The sequence below is a fragment of the Polypterus senegalus genome, chromosome 11 (assembly GCF_016835505.1).
Source record: "Polypterus senegalus isolate Bchr_013 chromosome 11, ASM1683550v1, whole genome shotgun sequence".
Classification (NCBI taxonomy): domain Eukaryota; kingdom Metazoa; phylum Chordata; class Cladistia; order Polypteriformes; family Polypteridae; genus Polypterus; species Polypterus senegalus.
The window spans coordinates 18,618,629-18,636,315 of NC_053164.1; the positions used below are offsets into that span (position 1 = coordinate 18,618,629).

A 17,687-nucleotide genomic window follows, 5' to 3' on the forward strand; every position below is an offset into this window, starting at 1 on the left:
AATTTGTTTGTTTCATAGTGAAAACCTTTTGTTTTTCAGGTAGTTCATGTATATTTTTTATATTTAAATATTTAGTTAGTTAACCATGTGTATCAAATTATATTTTTTTGCTGTATTACTTTGGTTGGTTGTTATTTGAGATTTTTTTAAGAATATGGGCAGCTTGCTTCAAAACACTTTAATTATGGAATATTGAAAGTGAACAATTGTAATTCATATTCCTTAAGGGAGGAAGGATCTCTGTTTCCGCTATCTTTTGACTATTGAGTTGGACCTGGCAAAATTAATTTTGATCATCATGTTTTTATTGCGAAGTGTATCATGCTGCTTTTGATTCTTAGTGTCACAAACATTTTAATTTTAATAGGAATTGCACACAATTCAGGTTTCCTGCAGTCCTACCCAGGATAAGCAGGTCTGGATAATCGATGAGTGGATTGTATTTCATTTATGCACATATCAGTGCTTTGTTGCATTTAATTTTGTGTTTTATTTAGGTTGTATTGTATGTTTTAATAATTGTATAGTACCCTGAATGTATAAATGAAAATGCAGTTTAAGAATAAATGTGTAAATGCATGTTGATTTGAGTAATGGTGAAAACAATTACATTAGACAATGATAGTACTGATGAATTGTATGCACTTAATTTGCAATATTACATAACTGAGTATGTAATGCTGAGAAAAAGCTGGGTGCATTTTGGTGATTTTTGGGAAAGTGTTCCCATAAACAAACTCCAAACATGTTTAGAAATGATGTGGGTGTGATTTTTCTTCAGAATATTTATATTATGCCTTCTGTGTATGTAGCTGCCATTATACTCAATTTAACCAGAATTGTATCCTTTAAATGTACTTCACAAACCACTTTACTAGACACCTTTTCTTCATTTTTTGACATACTGCTATTTTTTCTCCCTAACATTTAAAGCTATTCTGATAAATGAGTAGACATTTCTACATCTAGGCCTAGTAGACATGTATGTAATGGCATTGACTTCTTCAAGATTTTTATAACCGCACAACAGTTATTTTGTTTTAATGGATTTATTTTTACCCCTTGTACCTACCACAACATATTTTTTATGCACACAGATTGTATTTGAGTCTTTTATATTTTCATTATGTTCCTTAGGAAATAATAATGTGCAATGTTTTATGATTGTTAACAGGGCTAAACGTGGGAGTCATTAGCACTGAGTAAAACTCCCTTGACAAGTGACTCAGCTGACTTGCTACAGTATGTAACATGGCCTTGCATCATATAATGTCCTGTCATATATCCAATCAAAGACTGTGTAACAGTTGTTCCTCTAAAGCTGTTGTTCTCAGATGTGAGTCAAGTGGTCAGAAAGCTGATAGTCATCGGGGCTAAGTGATTTTTAAATTGCTCAGATATGTTAGTTTGTTATTTACTTATGTAAGTATTAATTTGTAACAATCAAGGCTGCTAGTTGATGTTGGTTCTACTAAATCAATATACTTTGATGCAGTAGACATGGGTCTCAATCAAGCACCGCAGAGCACAGCTTCTAGCTTTCTCTCTATCACGTAACACTTCAACCTTCATCCCTCTTCAGTCCTGCAGAACTTGGTCACTGTGCAGATCTTTCTTTTTAACTTGTTTTTATGTCAGCCTGGAAAAACAAAGTCTTGTTAAAGCAGGCCTTTAACTCGATTCTGCCAGTGACACTCAAATTGGTGCTGATAGGCTGTCTTCTTTTTATTGTTCATCATTTCAAATAGGGTTTAATGGATCACTGGCAGAAATTTGGGACTTTGAAATCCATCTGTAGATTTGAATCTTAGCTTTTTTCCTCATAAATGCCTTTCATAAAATAAATTTTGGAAGTTTAATGCAGAGTCATCTTGGTGAATCCAGATGAATAATGTATTCTTCTGGAGACAACCATGTGCGAATTTTGCTTAAAACACGGTGGGAACGTTTAGACGGCTCACAATCCAACAGTTTACGAAAGCGGTGCTCGAACTGCAAAGATCAAAGATGCCCCTTGTTAACCTGATCCCACAGATGGCAACCTTTGGTTTACAATGAGCCATCTACAGTCAAAATCGGCTAAAAAAAAAAAGAAAAGAAAAAACAACAATTAGACATATAAATATGTGTTACTTGTGCAGAGTGAACATTTCTGTAGCATGAAATTATATACATTGGCATCAGTGGAAAAATGGTAAACATGAACTATACGTTGTTGCAGGTGCTGTGTGTGCTCTGTATAAGTGCTCGTTTATGCTTCACGCTCAGAACGCGTACGCACATGCATCATGGCTGCCACGCATTTCCAGCTTTCATTTAACACATCCTCTGAGCAGATCCTTCTAAATTAACACGACCCGTGCGCGAGTTACAGTACCAGCAAAAAGTCGGGGGGCACAGTGTGATAAAAGTTGGAATGTAACGTCAAAGTCTCTGTTTACTATCTGCTTGTGACAGAAAGTCGCTATGCGGATCCTACGGGATCGATGTGCACGATTCGATGTTTGATAAATGGTTCGATGTGGTGAAGCAAAATGCCGACATACAGATGCATTTGTGGTGCTTTTATATTTAAGTGTCGCATATTCCCGATTGTAATGACACGATACATTTTACATTTTAAGTCACACATACTATGTTTTGTGCTGTCTTTTTTATTTTTTTTTATTTTGCAACTTCCCAACAGCAACATAATGTACAGCCACAGAGAAAAAAAAATTAAGGGCATGGTGAAAAGGTGTATTTTGTGATTAAAGTGGAAATTTTGGCTTTAATCTCAAAATGTCCACTTTAACTTCGTAGTTTATTTTATCATTAAAGCAGATCGTCGTAAACGTCATCCCAGTTTTAAATCACTATGAGCTTCTGGGACTTCCTCCTGACCTGACAGCAGCGGAAAGCAGCAATAGCTCACCACACAGAACACATTAAATGTATGATATTCCAACTCTCTTTAGATTTATACTTGATATCACTTTCATGATGAAATGCATTAAAGTATGTATGTTACATTTTACAGATAAATTGTTAATTTCTTTAAATAATGAATACTGCTAATAATTACACACGGAGGTGACACGGTGGCGCAGCCGTAGCACTGCTGTTTCGCAGAGAGTCACGTCGCTGGTATTCCCTTGGAGTTTGCATGTTTTCCTGCTGGGTTTCTATACTGTACTTCGGTTTCCTTCCAAAGATATGTAGATTTGGTGACACTAAAATGACGGCAGTGTATGTGAGTGCTTATATTCACCTTGTGATGAGCTGATGCCCTGTCCAGGGCTTGTTTCTGCCTCATGCCCAATGCTTCCTGGAATGGTCACATCCCTGGATTGATGGATTTAATCATTAATCCTTTTCAGAGATATTGTGGCAAGGTGTCATCAGAATTTAATGTGTGTTCCAGTCAATTCACAACACAGCGAAGCCGAACCTGTTCTTACCGTGATATCTTACACTGCCACCTGGTGGATTCTTCCAAATTTACGTAAAGTACGCACGTGCAAGTATAAACAGCAAAATGCTTGTGTAGTAGGAGCGTCCACTGCAGCATGAATTGTTTCGCGTGAAGTATAAACCTGGCCATATTCAGCATTACAACAATATGTAGGTGTCGATGTGAGCTTGAATGAATTGACAGCTTTGTTAATTAAAATATGTACTGAAAAATCTGAATTTGAACTAAATGGTGTGTCACACTCCATCAAAAAGACTGCCATTAAGAGAGCTGATAACAAAGACCCGCAAGAGATGCAGATTTCAGTACTCAAAACACCAGAATCAACAAATCTGTCTAACAGCATCAGTAAATGCACAAATTAGGCCGCATATCATCCGCCTTCTGTCTGCACGTCTAAACGAATTACTAAAGAAATTGAACATCACTGTCTATTTGGAAATGTGAACATGCCATTACAAAAGAGCCACAGTGTTTTAAGCACATTGTATATTCATAGATCATGATGCTTATTTAAACTCTATTTGATGTTATGTCATGTAGTGATGCAATAGTTAAAATGAGTAAAAAAGATATTGTAGTAGACAAGAGGCACCTCTCAAACGTGCAGAGGCCAGTAGCTGCAGTGGTTTACGTGTGTGTGTCTTTTGTCTATCTCTACTGTTACAGAGCTCGTTACAACAGGCAAAGTAATTATTAAGCCAGTTATTTTGGGCTACTGAGCTCCTGAATGGATAACAGCAGTTTCAGCTTTTTCATTTTCTCTCGGCATCATGTCTTTTGTTCAGTATCTTTTGCTCTCTCCCTGAAACCCTGACAGCAGTGTAAAATGCACGAACTGGAGAAATTTGGGGAGGGCGGGTGTGGTGGTCTAAGGGGGTTTAGAGTTAAGTCCTGTTGGTGTAGCCTTGGCATTGCACGATTTTGTCGCTATTCACTACACACTTTTTAGCAGGCTGTCCCCAGTTGTGTGTTCTCATTTGAGAATCACATTTAGCCCCACAAGAGTAAATACAGATTTATGCTAACAGGTGACTGTCAGACCTAAGTTGTACACTATTTGATTTGACTTTAGCAAAGTCATCTTTATTGTTACACACTTTGAGTGCTACTTCCATATGAAAATAGTCTGCATAAGGTATGAGATGGACTATATTTGGCCACCCAGAGTGTTCGACATGACTAGCCAGGTAAGGATGCTGCTGTTTTGAATGCATTCTCAGTAAGGTCATATGCATATGTATGTGCTTAGACAATATGCTGTTAGAAAATTGCGGTGATATGAAAGGTTGCTCAGTAGGTGATGGCATCTTCTTTCCTTTTTATTATGTGGACAAACTGCATCTAACAAGCAGGAAAAGTGACAACAGCTCACAGCTTGCCACTTCTGACAGTGTGCGGTTGTCTGTATTGTACAGTTATCACTGTTTTGAAATCCTGTGGCCATCAGCCAAAAGGAAGACATGGGATTCATCACTGAAGATGGCCTCACTCTGGTCCATGATGTCCAGTGCTGCTTGAGGTTAATGCCTCCGTGATTTATTTGGAGATGGAGAGTGGTCAGTTTTCAACTTAATCCACACTAACACGAAAACATTTAAAAAATGCTTTTATTGTTCTAAATGGTTTCCATTCATGCTGATATTTTCAGATCATCTAGATGTTTGTCATTCAACCTGGAATGGCAAAAACATGTAAATCTTTCTTATTGGGCATGCAAGGTTTATCAGCCAAGAGAACTGTTTATTTATTGAACAAACCAAGATACTGGGAAGATTCACCCTTAATTGTCATGACAATGTATAAAACTAACTCTGCATTAAATGGATGACCTGTACAGACACCTTACACAGTTGCTGGTTTGCTGGACCTCTAGCATCATGGGAAACTTTACACACATCTAGTGGGCAAGTAAACCATATTTTGTAACTGGTGCCCAGGTATTCTGCAAGTCCCCATAATCCTAAAATGTATTTAATCTAGTAAATAATGTGAAAACTGAAAAAGTATGTAATTTTCAAAGCTATACAAAATGTGTTTTTAGAAGAAAAAGTAATAAGTTACAGATTCTCTGTAGCATTGAAAGTTATTTAAGCCTTGTAAGTTAATGTAAACAATTCTTACAGGCCACCCAACTTTTATTGATTACTTATAAACCCTCTGTCTGTGTAAATGTAGTGGAACAAGCTGTGTTGCTTCACCCTCTAAAGCATTCTTTGGACAATATTGCATGGTGTGTTGCTATCATAATGGTGAGATAAAGGCAGTTAACAAAGGAAGACATGCAGACCAATAAACACTTAAAAGTGGAGGTGCTTCCTTTAGGGAAATTGCTAAATAAAAGCCATGGTGTCAGTCAATGCAGTTTCCTACACCATCAAAAGGAACATGGAAACTGGAGGAAACTCTGACAGGAACGGCTCTGGCAGACCGAGAGGCAGAAGGCACGTTCCTGAAAGGCAGCAGTTTTTGTGACAGGACAACAGCTTCACAAAAGAAGCTGAAACAGCTTTAAAAAAAAAAAAAAAGAAAAAGGCAGTGTTTTAACTTTTGACCATTTTAACAACAGCTTTCTTACTGCTACTTGACCTGTCGAACCTGCAGCTTGAAGTCTTCTCTTCACAGTGAGACTTGCTTACTTGTATGTATTATTTATTTATTTTTACCCCTGTTGGTTTACCTATATACCAATCAGGTTATTTACTTCACTTGCTGCTTAAATTAAAAAACAAACAAAACAAAACGGGGGTGTTCTCAACCGGTAGGGTATATGTCTCATTCCTTAGCCAAAAAGCAAACTATACTGTACCATTTTCTAAGCCTGTTTAATCCTGAGCAGGGTAGCTGTCCCAGCAATCATAATGCACAAGGTTAGGAATAAACCATGAACAAGGTACCAGTCCATTGCAGAGTGAACACACAAACATTTGCACATACCACACACACGCACTGTGGCCAATTCAGCATCGCCAAACCACCTAATCTGCATGTCTTTTTACTGTGGGAGGAGACTAAAGCACCCAGAGGAAATCCACACAGGTAGGACCCGAGAAGTGAATCTTGGTCTCCTTACAGTGATGCAGCAGTACTACCACTGTGCTACTATTTCACCCCCAAGCTAAAGCAGTCTGTATGTGTGTATTTGGCTGATACATTTTCACTGTTGGAATACTTCAGCCAGTTTATGTTATACTGTGTCAAGTTTTTAATTAATATGTTATATTAAAGTATTAAATAACATTTAGGGTCCCATTGGGGTTGTAATAATCATGACTCTTAATGCATTGTCTTTGCAGCTCAGCAAAAAACACAAAGTGGGCATTCTCTTCTGCAAAGCAGACCAGTGCTCTGAGGAGGAAATGTATAATAACGAGGAGGCGAGCCCAGCCTTTGAGGACTTCCTGTCGCTTCTTGGGGAGAAAGTGTGTCTTAAAGGGTTCACAAAATATGCTGCTCAGCTGGATACTAAGAGTGAGTAACACCAGTCCATATGCTTCTACTTCCTGTAGCATGGCTTTATGATATTCATTTACCCTGAAAATGAAAAACAATCTTACACAAGGAAAGGAATGTGTGCAGCTGTGTTTCTTTGAATACATAAAAACATCTTCATTTTCCACGCAATTTGTAAAAGAAGGGAATCTATTTCCTGCCACAACAAATTATCTTAAATTAGCTTGACCTCAATAGTGGAAGTGTTTAAGTGCTGTTCAGTAAACTTTTATTAATAGGTTAAATTCACTTTAGGAGCATATCAGCTATAACAGTAGTTTTAATGTAAATTAGTGTTTTAATTTCAGTATAATATTAAGTATGTCTGCTTTTTTAATATTTAAATTGTAAAGTTTATAATTTATAAGTTTGACATTGATTTCCCTCCTGAGGAAATAGCCTAATATTAACACTAGAATTACCAGAGCCTACGAAAAAAGTCGTAGATCTGGCCCATCTTAAATCCATTCGCACCTCTCTGTCAGCGTCTTTTGTCCTGTAAATGTGCCAATAAAGACAAGCAGCAAGCTGCCTGGTATCCCATCCCCTCCGCTGCAGAACGTGCACAAAGTTCTCCCAGCTCATGCCTTGATTGATTATCTGGGAGTGAAGTGCTGGAGTTTTAGAGTGGGAATAATAGATCATTATTTGGAACACATGCATTTCATGTGTGTTCCATTTCTACAATAACCTGTGTTAACACATTGTTAAAACATAAACATTTTTCATATTTTAGTAGTAAATGACAAAATGTTGGCATAAACTATATAATGTTTGAAGCCTGAAGTCCAAAGATCAAATAAACACTTTCACAAAAGGTTCAATGATGATACAACAGCTTCCGTGGCGTAGCGGTAAGATTTGCTGGCTTGTAATCAAGAGTCCCCAGTTTGATCCTGACTGCCTCCTATATTTGCCGTTTTTAGTAGTGTGCTGCTCTTATTGTTAATATTATACAGTACACACATACATTTGGTTTGCATTTGGTGTACATTTAAAGGACTTGTAAAAGTTAGCAGCCAAAACCCCAAACTTTTATTCTCTCAGTCACGATCACGATACAAAATACCGCCCTAGGGATCTGATGCTGTTAGTTTTTATTTGAAACTGAGAGTAACTGTAGATGCAAGTGGTGTTTTGAGGCAGTGGAACTGGACATTCTCTGATCTGGAGGGATAAAAGCTGACACACAAACGCTGGTGAATCTGCCTTCTTCGTATCTCACCGTCTCTTACTTTTTTTTTTATTAAGTTTTATTGAGTGTTCCTGCTTACTCTGAATTAGTATGCACCTTATGGTCTATGATGTCAAACAGAGACATAGGTATATATGATATTTGGAGTTATTCATTTTATGACCTGTATAGTACGTTTCAAAAAGTACTGTGGCACGGATTTTGCCAGTGTCCATGTTGCTTTAGCTTTAAAGAGCATTTCTTTTGTTGATTTTGGGTTGCTTCATAGTCCTGTGTTTATATTCAGTTAAGAGCCTGAAACCTGTGAAATATGTTTAGTTTATTATTAGTACATTATTATTTTTCAGAATTTTCATGGTAAATATTTATTGCACCGTGAACTGTGAGTTATTTTAAATGACTGTGTAGAAAAAAAATATACCTTTTTTTATACATCTACCATCTGTACTACATCTCATTACCATTTTTGGTCTCAAACTACAAATAGGCTTGTGACATAAAGAACCCACTATTGATCAAAGATTGCTTAGTTGTTGAACATGCTTTACTTTAACACATTACATTCAAAACCAGAGTTATGGCCACACAGAATAAAGCTCATGTTGCATTAGATGACTTTTCCAGTGATTTTCTGTCTTAGCCCTCATTTACATAGTCATTCAAAGGCAGTTAGCAGCATGCTCCCATTATGTCAGTCCCCTAATTTGATATACCAAGCCACTCACTTCAACAGATCTGTGCTTGGGTAGGATAAAATCAAATAGGACTCTCTATTTTCAAGAGCTGAGAACCAGTAAGCATTCAGCAGGAGTACAATGCATAGAATGCAGAGAAGAAGAGGCCAGACACACCATAGCTATTGATCCTTCACAAAGCACCAGTACAGCGCCAGCTCTATCAGGCAGCACGGGTGCTGTGGTCATCACAAATAGAAGAGAAGCCTGTATGTTTGATGTCTCATACTTTACATATCCATAACAGAAAAATAAATAAGTGGCAGATGTGGCTGCTGCATTTGCTGCAGCGCTAAACTTTGTAAAGTGCTGCTCTGTCAGGTAGTACACAATTTAATGGCGGTCAGCAAAACGGCCGAGCATGACTATGCTGGAAGATCGGCGCTCAGTCAGTAAATGTGTTATGGGCTGTGATTTTCATTCATGTAATCTGACAGAAAGTTGTGTAATGTGACATAGGCTTAAACAGGCTTGGTCCTAAAATATATACAAAAGTTCAGAAATGTATACTTTTGCTTGATGTTCTGTACGCACCTGCATACTTTGCAAATGCTGTTTAAGGGGTCTGTTTTAATTTAAAAGGTATTAACTACTAATTCTGCCTTAAACCTGTTTGGAAAGATTTTGCCTCTCTACAATGGTGAATAACCTAAACAGATGATTATATAAATGAATTATCCATTACTAGAACTATTTAATATTTGAAACATTAGTTTAAGAGAAATACCAGTAATATTTATTGAAGTTCAGCTTTTATGCATTTTGTGTATAGATTTTGAGACATCATTAACATTAAAGTATTACATACTTTGTAATCTGGTAAGCTTAAACAAATGGCCTATTAAGTCACACGTTTTTTATTAACTTCCAAAAGATTTTAGAAGTCTGTTGTCCTGGAGGGATGCATTTTTCATAGTGTATTCAAATCTAATGATGTTAAGCACAATCACTTTAATACTCTCTTGATAGTAACATTTAAATGCTCAGTTCTGGTAACTGGGCAAGTAAAAAGACTTAACAGCATAAGAAAGAACAGCCAAGGAAGAACACCATCTTACTTGATAGTGTAAAAAGAGCTACAGCTTTTTAAACTCATACCAAAAAGACCATATACGGACTTGATACAGATTAAAGTTTCGAAAATCATCTAATGATCCAGTATGAGTTCTGTAATCAGTGATATCTATGAAGATTTAAAGGAAGTGCATTCAGACTGCAAAATAAATAATCATATCTTCATGAAAAGGGCTGTCACAATCTGGACCAAACAACTTGAGGCATAAAGCTTATAGGGCATAGCCTGATGATTAGCAAACAGAATAAGTGTGATAGATAGAATGAATGGTGGTCTTTTATTAGTAAAATTTCTTATCTTCTTTTGAGTGGGTGGTTCATGTTGCTTTCTTCCTGTGTTCCATTACTTCAGTTGTGTTTGCTCGTCTCAGTTCAAATGACTTCATGAAAACCCCTTTCAAGTAAAATACAAAGAGGAAGAGAGCAGTATGTACTGTAAGGCATACAATAGTTCTTTATAAAAGACTTGTGTCATGGGGAATGACATATTTTCCTTTTTTGAATATTCTTTTTTTTTTCTTCTTCTTAATGTTAGACCAAGTTAAAGTTTTTATTTTATTTGTTATCACTCATTCTCACTGACTGCCATTATTTGTGGAGCTGCCCACTTGTTCTCCAGAGTAATGAGTGAGCAAGACTTTCTTCTGGGGATCAACACTATCAGGATTGAATCAAATTATACTGGTTCATAAAATTGTTAAGCGAAGCACAGAACAGTGTAGAGCCAACCATGGTTTATGGTGCAGGTTTGTGGAGGGATGTACACAGTGGCCAGAAGCTGCAAGTTATCCTAGAAAAGTTCTTAAAGAAAATCATACAGCCCTCTCTCTCTCTCTCACGTGTGTGTGTCTCTCTCGTGCCTGTGTGTGTGTCTCTCTCGCATGCCTCTGTGTGTGTGTGTATCTCTCTCTCGCTCTCTGCACAGGGAATGCACAGGGAGAGACTGAACACGTGCGGAAATCATTGGCGCGCACAAACCGAAAGGGAAACTGGCTTGTATACCGAGTGTGTGGTTGTGAACAGATAGAAAAGTTTGACGAACGTTTTGGTGTGTACAGTAATCCCTCCTCGATCGCGGGGGTTGCTTTCCAGACCCCCCCGCGATAGGTGAAAATCCGCGAAGTAGAAACCATATGTTTGTATGGTTATTTTTATATATTTTAAGCCCTTATAAACTCTCCCACACTGTTACATTACATTATTAGAGCCCTCTAGACATGAAATAACACCTTTTAGTCAAACGTTTAAACTGTGCTCCATTACAAGACAGAGATGACAGTTCTTTCTCACAATTAAAAGAAAGCAAATATATTTTATCTTTAAAGGAGCACCGTCAGGAGCAGAGAATGTCAGAGAGAGCGCTCGCAAAGAAAAGCAAACAATCAAAAAATCAATACATGCTTTTAAGTATACAGAAGCACGCGATAAAGCGGCATTTTGTAGAAGAGCGTCCGTGTCCTCTGTGCAAACAGCCCCTCTGCTCACACCCCCTCCGTCAGGCAGAGAGAGTGAGAAAGATAGAGAGAAGCAAACAAGCGCCACGCGGGAAGCATATCTTATAGCATTGAGGAGTTTTAGTTAATATGTAATACATGCTCTGATTGGGTAGCTTTTAAGCCAACCGCCAATAGCATCCCTTGTATGAAATCAACTGGGCAATCAAACTGAGGAAGCATGTAACCTAAATTAAAAGACCCATTGTCCGCAGAATGCGGCGAACCAGTGAAAAATCCGTGATATATATTTAGATGTGCTTACATTTAAAATCCTCGATAGAGTAAAACCGCGAAAGTCAAAGCGCGATATATCGAGGGATTACTGTGTGTGTGTGTATATATATATATATATATATATATATATATATATATTATTATTACTTGGATGGAAATATAAATAACAAGCTGGTTAAGTTTGCAGATGATACCAATCCAGGTGGATTGGAAGATAATGTAGAATCCTTTGACTTATTACAGAGGGACTTGGACTGCATACATGCTTGTGCAAATTTGTGGAATATGAAATTTAAAGTAATCAAATGTAAAGTATAACATTTAGGAATTAAAAATATTAGATTTGAATACACAATGGGATGTCTAAAAATTGTCTATAAGATTTAAAAGATCTAGAAGTTGTAGTGCACTCATCACTATCAACTTCCAGACAGATTTCAGAGGCCATTAAGAAGGCTAACAGAACATTTGGTTATATAGACCCATAATGTGTAGAGTACACGTCCTAGGAAGTTATGCTGAAGCATTATAACATACTGGTGAAGCCTCATCTGGAGAACAGTTTTGGTGTTCAACCTACAAAAAAGACATAGCAGCACTAGAAAAAGTAGAGAGAACAACAAGTAAGCCGATTCCAGGGCTACATGGGATGAGTTATTAGGAAAGATTAAAAGAGCTGAGCGCCTTTTCTGTTTAAGCAAATGAAGATTGAAAGTTGACATGATTGAAGTGTTTAAAATTATGAAGGGAATTAGTCCAGTGGATTGAGGCTGTTACTTTAAAATGAGTTCAAAAAATAACACAGGGATGCAGTTGGAAACTTGATAAGGGTAAATTTTTACCCAGACATTAGGATTTTTTTTCTTCACACAGAGAACTATAGACACATAGAATAAGCTACCAAGTAGTGTGGTGAACAGTAGGACGTCAAGGACCTTCAAAGCTAAACTTTGTTATTTTGGAAGAATTAAGTGGATAAGACTGGCGGGCTTTGTTGGGCTGAATGGCTTGTTGTCATCCGTAGTGTTGTAATATTCTAGTGTCTGCCTTATTCTTCTGTATAAATGATCAATTTTGAGGCAGACTACCCACACATACAACTATAACTCTTTGCAAAGGTTAGCTTCCTAAAACAATTTGGTGATTATATTAGACAGCTTCAAACGGAATACAAATGTAATTTCAGATTGATTGTATCACATAGGAATTTGTAGAAAACATGAAATTAACTTTTATTGAATTTAGTGTGTTTAATCACTTAGTGATGGTGACACATTGCATTAGTTCAATTGAACTAAAATGTTGTGCTGCTGATTTTCATTTGTACTCGGCATCTCATAATTCTTCTTTCAGTGTTCAAAAATAGTCTGACAGAATTGATGGATTCCTCTTGCCTTGATGCTGCTTTTCTGTCATTGCAGTTGTGTGTGTGAAATACTATAGTATGATGTGTCCAGCCTTCATTAGTCAATAACATTCAGTTTTTCATTTTAAAAAGTACACAAAACAGTCACCTTTCTTTTTCAGTACTTCTCTTAATTCTGTGCATAAATACTAGTCTGCACCAGCGATCCAGTGGGACTGCACAAGTTGTAATAATAAAAAATATATATCAAAGCAAAGAAGAGAGGTTGGAGCAGTGATTGTGAGTTCTGACTGATATTTTTAAAATTCAGTTAGAGAACAATTTCACCACCCATTTTCTTCTTAGGTTGCCCGATTCTTCTACTGATAAAATTTTAATCAATAACTTTATTTATTCATAACATCTTAAAATAACTAAGTACAGAAGCTAAGTTGTATAGAAAGGCCTGCTCCACTTAATTATACCCTTTTTTTTAGTATAGTCAAGAATGTCCTTATGCTTTAACGTCAGGTTCATTAACACTTTTTTTTTTTTCTCTCTTTGGTAGCTGTCCATTTTTTGTGGTATTTGTTCAAATAATTCAGTTTGTGAAAATCATTTAGAGATTGAAGAATAAAAAAAGCCTTGCAAACTCTAATAGAAGAGTTGACATCTTTTAATTGAACAAATGTTTGTTTGGCCCACATGATTGACTGGTGATTTGTCTTAGTCCTTAAATTGATGTAGGAAAGTAACAAAATGGTTGGCCATATTGTTAGATATTAAAACTGATACAAAAGCATTGTTGGCAATATATAAAACCAAGGCACAGGGAATGCAAACTTTACTACAATAATAATTAGGTAAAAATAGAATTCTGCTTTGTGTACCAACTATATCATAAAATGTTAATTCAAGCAGTAAGTCCTTTGTTTATAGGTCGATAACATGTTTTCTTTTTCTATTCTGTTCAATTAGCGGATTCAACTGGAACCCACTCTCTGTACACTACGTACCAAGACTATGAGATCATGTTTCATGTTTCCACCATGCTACCCTACACACCTAATAATCGACAACAGGTAAGAGCCAAGTTTTATCATAATCATTGGGTTGTATATTTACCTGATATGTGTGTAATGCCTGAGTAGTCATGACATACCAGAACCAAAAGCATCTTTAATGCAAATTTATTAAGGAATTAATACCATCACTATTTACAGTGGATTCAGAAAGTATTGAGACCCCTTAATTTTCTTTACACTTCATTGTGTTACAGATTTATTTTTAAATAGATAAACTGGACCATTTGGCCCATCAATTTACAGTTAGTAATCCATAATGAATACTAGGGTGTTGTACCATGTTAGCCATTATGAATGTAGAGAAAAGCCAAGCAAAATGGCACCTTTTATTGGATAACTAAAAAGATTACAATATGGAAGCTTTCGAGGCAACTCGGGCCTCTTCTTAGGTGAGGACTTTCACCAGGACTCTTCCTAGGTTTGGCTTTCCAGAAGGGGCCTGAATTGCCTTGAAAGCTTGCATATTGTAATCTTTTTAGTTAACCAATAAATGGTGTAATTTTGCTTGACTTCTCACTAAATTCATAATAGCTAACACGGTACAACACCCTAGTACTACAGTTAAACGATCATCTTAGCAGCACTCCATCCATCAGGCATTTATGGTATATTGTCTAGTTTTAAGTAAAAGGTATCTGACATTTTAAGGACTCTGATAGCATGAGGATACTCTCTCTGGTAACAAATATGCCTATACTTCTCAGTATGATGAGACAGAAACTGAACTCTTTGGGCAGAACTGTAAGCACTATATATGGCAAAGACCAGGCAGTGCTCATCACCTGCCTTAAACCATCCCTATAGTGAAGCATGGTGGTGGCAGTATCATGGGGTGCTTCCCAGTGGACAGGAAGATTGGTCAGAACTGAAGGAACGATGAACCCAGTCAAATACAAAGAGGCCCTGGAAGAAAACCTGCTCCACAGTGCACATGACTTCAGACTGGGGAGACGGTTCAACTTTCAGTATGACAATGACCCAAAGCATTCGGCCAAGATAATGCAGGAGGGGCTTCAGGACAAGTCTCTTGACTGTTCTTGAGTGGTCCATCCAAGGAGAGACTTAAATCTCCTAGAAAATGTGTGGAGTGACCTGAAGATTGCAGCCTGTGTGGATCATCTTAGAAGATTGAGGGGAACTGCCCACAGAGTTTCTGTGGATCAGCTAGGAAGAATCTGAGAAACTGCCCAAATCCAGGAGTGGGGAAAAATTTTAGAGACTTACCCAAGAAGACTCAAAGCTGTAATTTCTGCCAGTGGACTTCAACAAAGTTCTGAGCTAAGGGTCTAAATATTGCTATAAATGAGTGATTTCAGGTTTGCAAACCTTTCTGAAAACATGTTCACTCTTTTTTTTTCCATTATGGGTTATTGACTGTAGATTGATGGGCATAAATATCAGTTTTATCCATATAAAATTACAGCACATTAATGTGTATAGAAGTGAAGGGGTCTGAAAGTACTTTCTGAATTCACTGTAAATTCATGGGCTTATTGTTTAGATGTCTGATTTCTTTTTAAATATATATATATATATATATATATATATATATATATATATATATATATATATATATATATGTATATATATATATATGTGTACTTGGCTACATGGTGTTCTGTCACTGCCGCACTTAAAAGAGAGAAAAATATTTTTTTGTCCATTTGTTACATCGATGGAGGGTAAAAGGTATGTCATTTGGCAATAATCTGCCTCCATAATGGAATTTTTGATGGCATTAACTTGTGCCATTAAATCTGTTGGAGACATAGGCCGAAATCTGCTTTCTCATTCTTTTAACATTTCTTTCATATAAGTAAATATACCTTTGTTTCAAAATATATAGAAAATATATTTAAGATTAGTGAAATAACTCTTAGCAGCACTAAAGCTAGGTAGTTATAAAACAGTTGACTATAGCTTAAGAAACAAACATTTTAAATGAAGCACTATTCCAAAATATGTTTACACATTCTTATTTATGGCAATTTGTTTTCAATCCTTATTTTATATGACATTTCATTCCAAGTACTATTGCAGTGTTTAACTGCAAACATAGAATTACTTTTTTGATTGTTTCACAAATATATTGCAGGTTTTGTTGTGAGGAGCAATGGTTATACCTGTGTGTGTGTGTGTGTGTGTGTGTGTGTGTGTATGTATATATATATATATATATATATATATATATATATATATATATATATATATATATATATATATATAATATAGTTTTTCACACCACTGTAAATTATATTTGCTCCTTTCCTGATTTCTTATTCTTTTGCATGTTTGTCACACAAAATGTTTCTGATCATCAAACACATTTAACCATTAGTCAAATATAACACAAGTAAACACAAAATGCAGTTTTTAAATGATGGTTTTTATTATTTAGGGAGAAAAAAAAATCCAAACCTATCCATGGCCCTGTTTGAAAAAGTAATTGCCCCCTGAACCTAATAACTGGTTGGGCCACCCTTAGCAGCAATAACTGCAATCAAGCGTTTGCGATAACTTCCAATGAGTCTTTTACAGCGCTCTGGAGGAATTTTGGCCCACTCATCTTTGCAGAATTGTTGCAATTCAGCTTTATTTGAGGGTTTTCTAGCATGAACCGCCTTTTTAAGGTCATGCCATAGCATCTCAATTGGATTCAGGTCAGGACTTTGACTAGGCCACTGCAAAGTCTTCATTTTGTTTTCCTTCAGCCATTCAGAGGTGGATTTGCTGGTGTGTTTTGGGTCATTGTCCTGTTTCAGCACCCAAGATCGCTTCAGCTTGAGTTGACGAACAGATGGCCGGACATTCTTCTTCAGGATTTTTTGGTAGACAGTAGAATTCATGGTTCCATCTATCACAGCAAGCCTTCCAGGTCCTGAAGCAGCAAAACAACCCTAGACCATCACACTACCACCACCATATTTTACTGTTGGTATGATGTTCTTTTTCTGAAATGCTGTGTTCCTTTTACGCCTGATGTAACGGGACATTTGCCTTCCAAAAAGTTCAACTTTTGTCTCATCAGTCCACAAGGTGTTTTCCCAAAAGTCTTAGCAATAATTGAGATGTTTCTTAGCAAAATTAAGACGAGCCCTAATGTTCTTTTTGCTTAACAGTGGCTTGCGTCTTGGAAATCTGCCATGCAGGCCGTTTTTGCCCAGTCTCTTTCTTATGGTGGAGTCGAGAACACTGACCTTAATTGAGGGCAGTGAGGCCTGCAGTTCTTTAGACGTTGTCCTGGGGTCTTTTGTGACCTCTCGGATGAGTCGTCTCTGCGCTCTTGGGGTAATTTTGGTCGGCCGGCCAGTCCTGGGAAGGTTCACCACTGTTCCATGTTTTTGCCATTTGTGGATAATGGCTCTCACTGTGGTTCGCTGGAGTCCCAAAGCTTTAGAAATGGCTTTATAACCTTTACCAGACTGATAGAACTCAATTACTTCTGTTCTCATTTGTTCCTGAATTTCTTTGGATCTTGGCATGATGTCTAGCTTTTGAGGTGCTTTTGGTCTACTTCTCTGTGTCAGGCAGCTCCTATTTAAGTGATTTCTTGATTGAAACAGGTGTGGCAGTAATCA

At 36.9% G+C, this 17,687-nt stretch overlaps 1 protein-coding gene across 4 annotated transcripts in view; it reads left to right on the forward strand.

Annotated features, from left to right (window-relative positions):
- The window catches only part of sipa1l3 (signal-induced proliferation-associated 1 like 3), a 306,750-nt gene that overhangs the window by 181,549 nt on the left and 107,514 nt on the right, over window positions 1-17,687 (forward strand). For all 4 annotated transcript variants that reach the window (XM_039768114.1, XM_039768115.1, XM_039768116.1 and 1 more), the window contains 2 exons: window positions 6,751-6,925; window positions 14,003-14,106. In XM_039768114.1, the coding sequence (XP_039624048.1) occupies window positions 6,751-6,925; window positions 14,003-14,106 (279 nt within the window). The remainder of the gene's footprint in view (window positions 1-6,750; window positions 6,926-14,002; window positions 14,107-17,687) is intronic.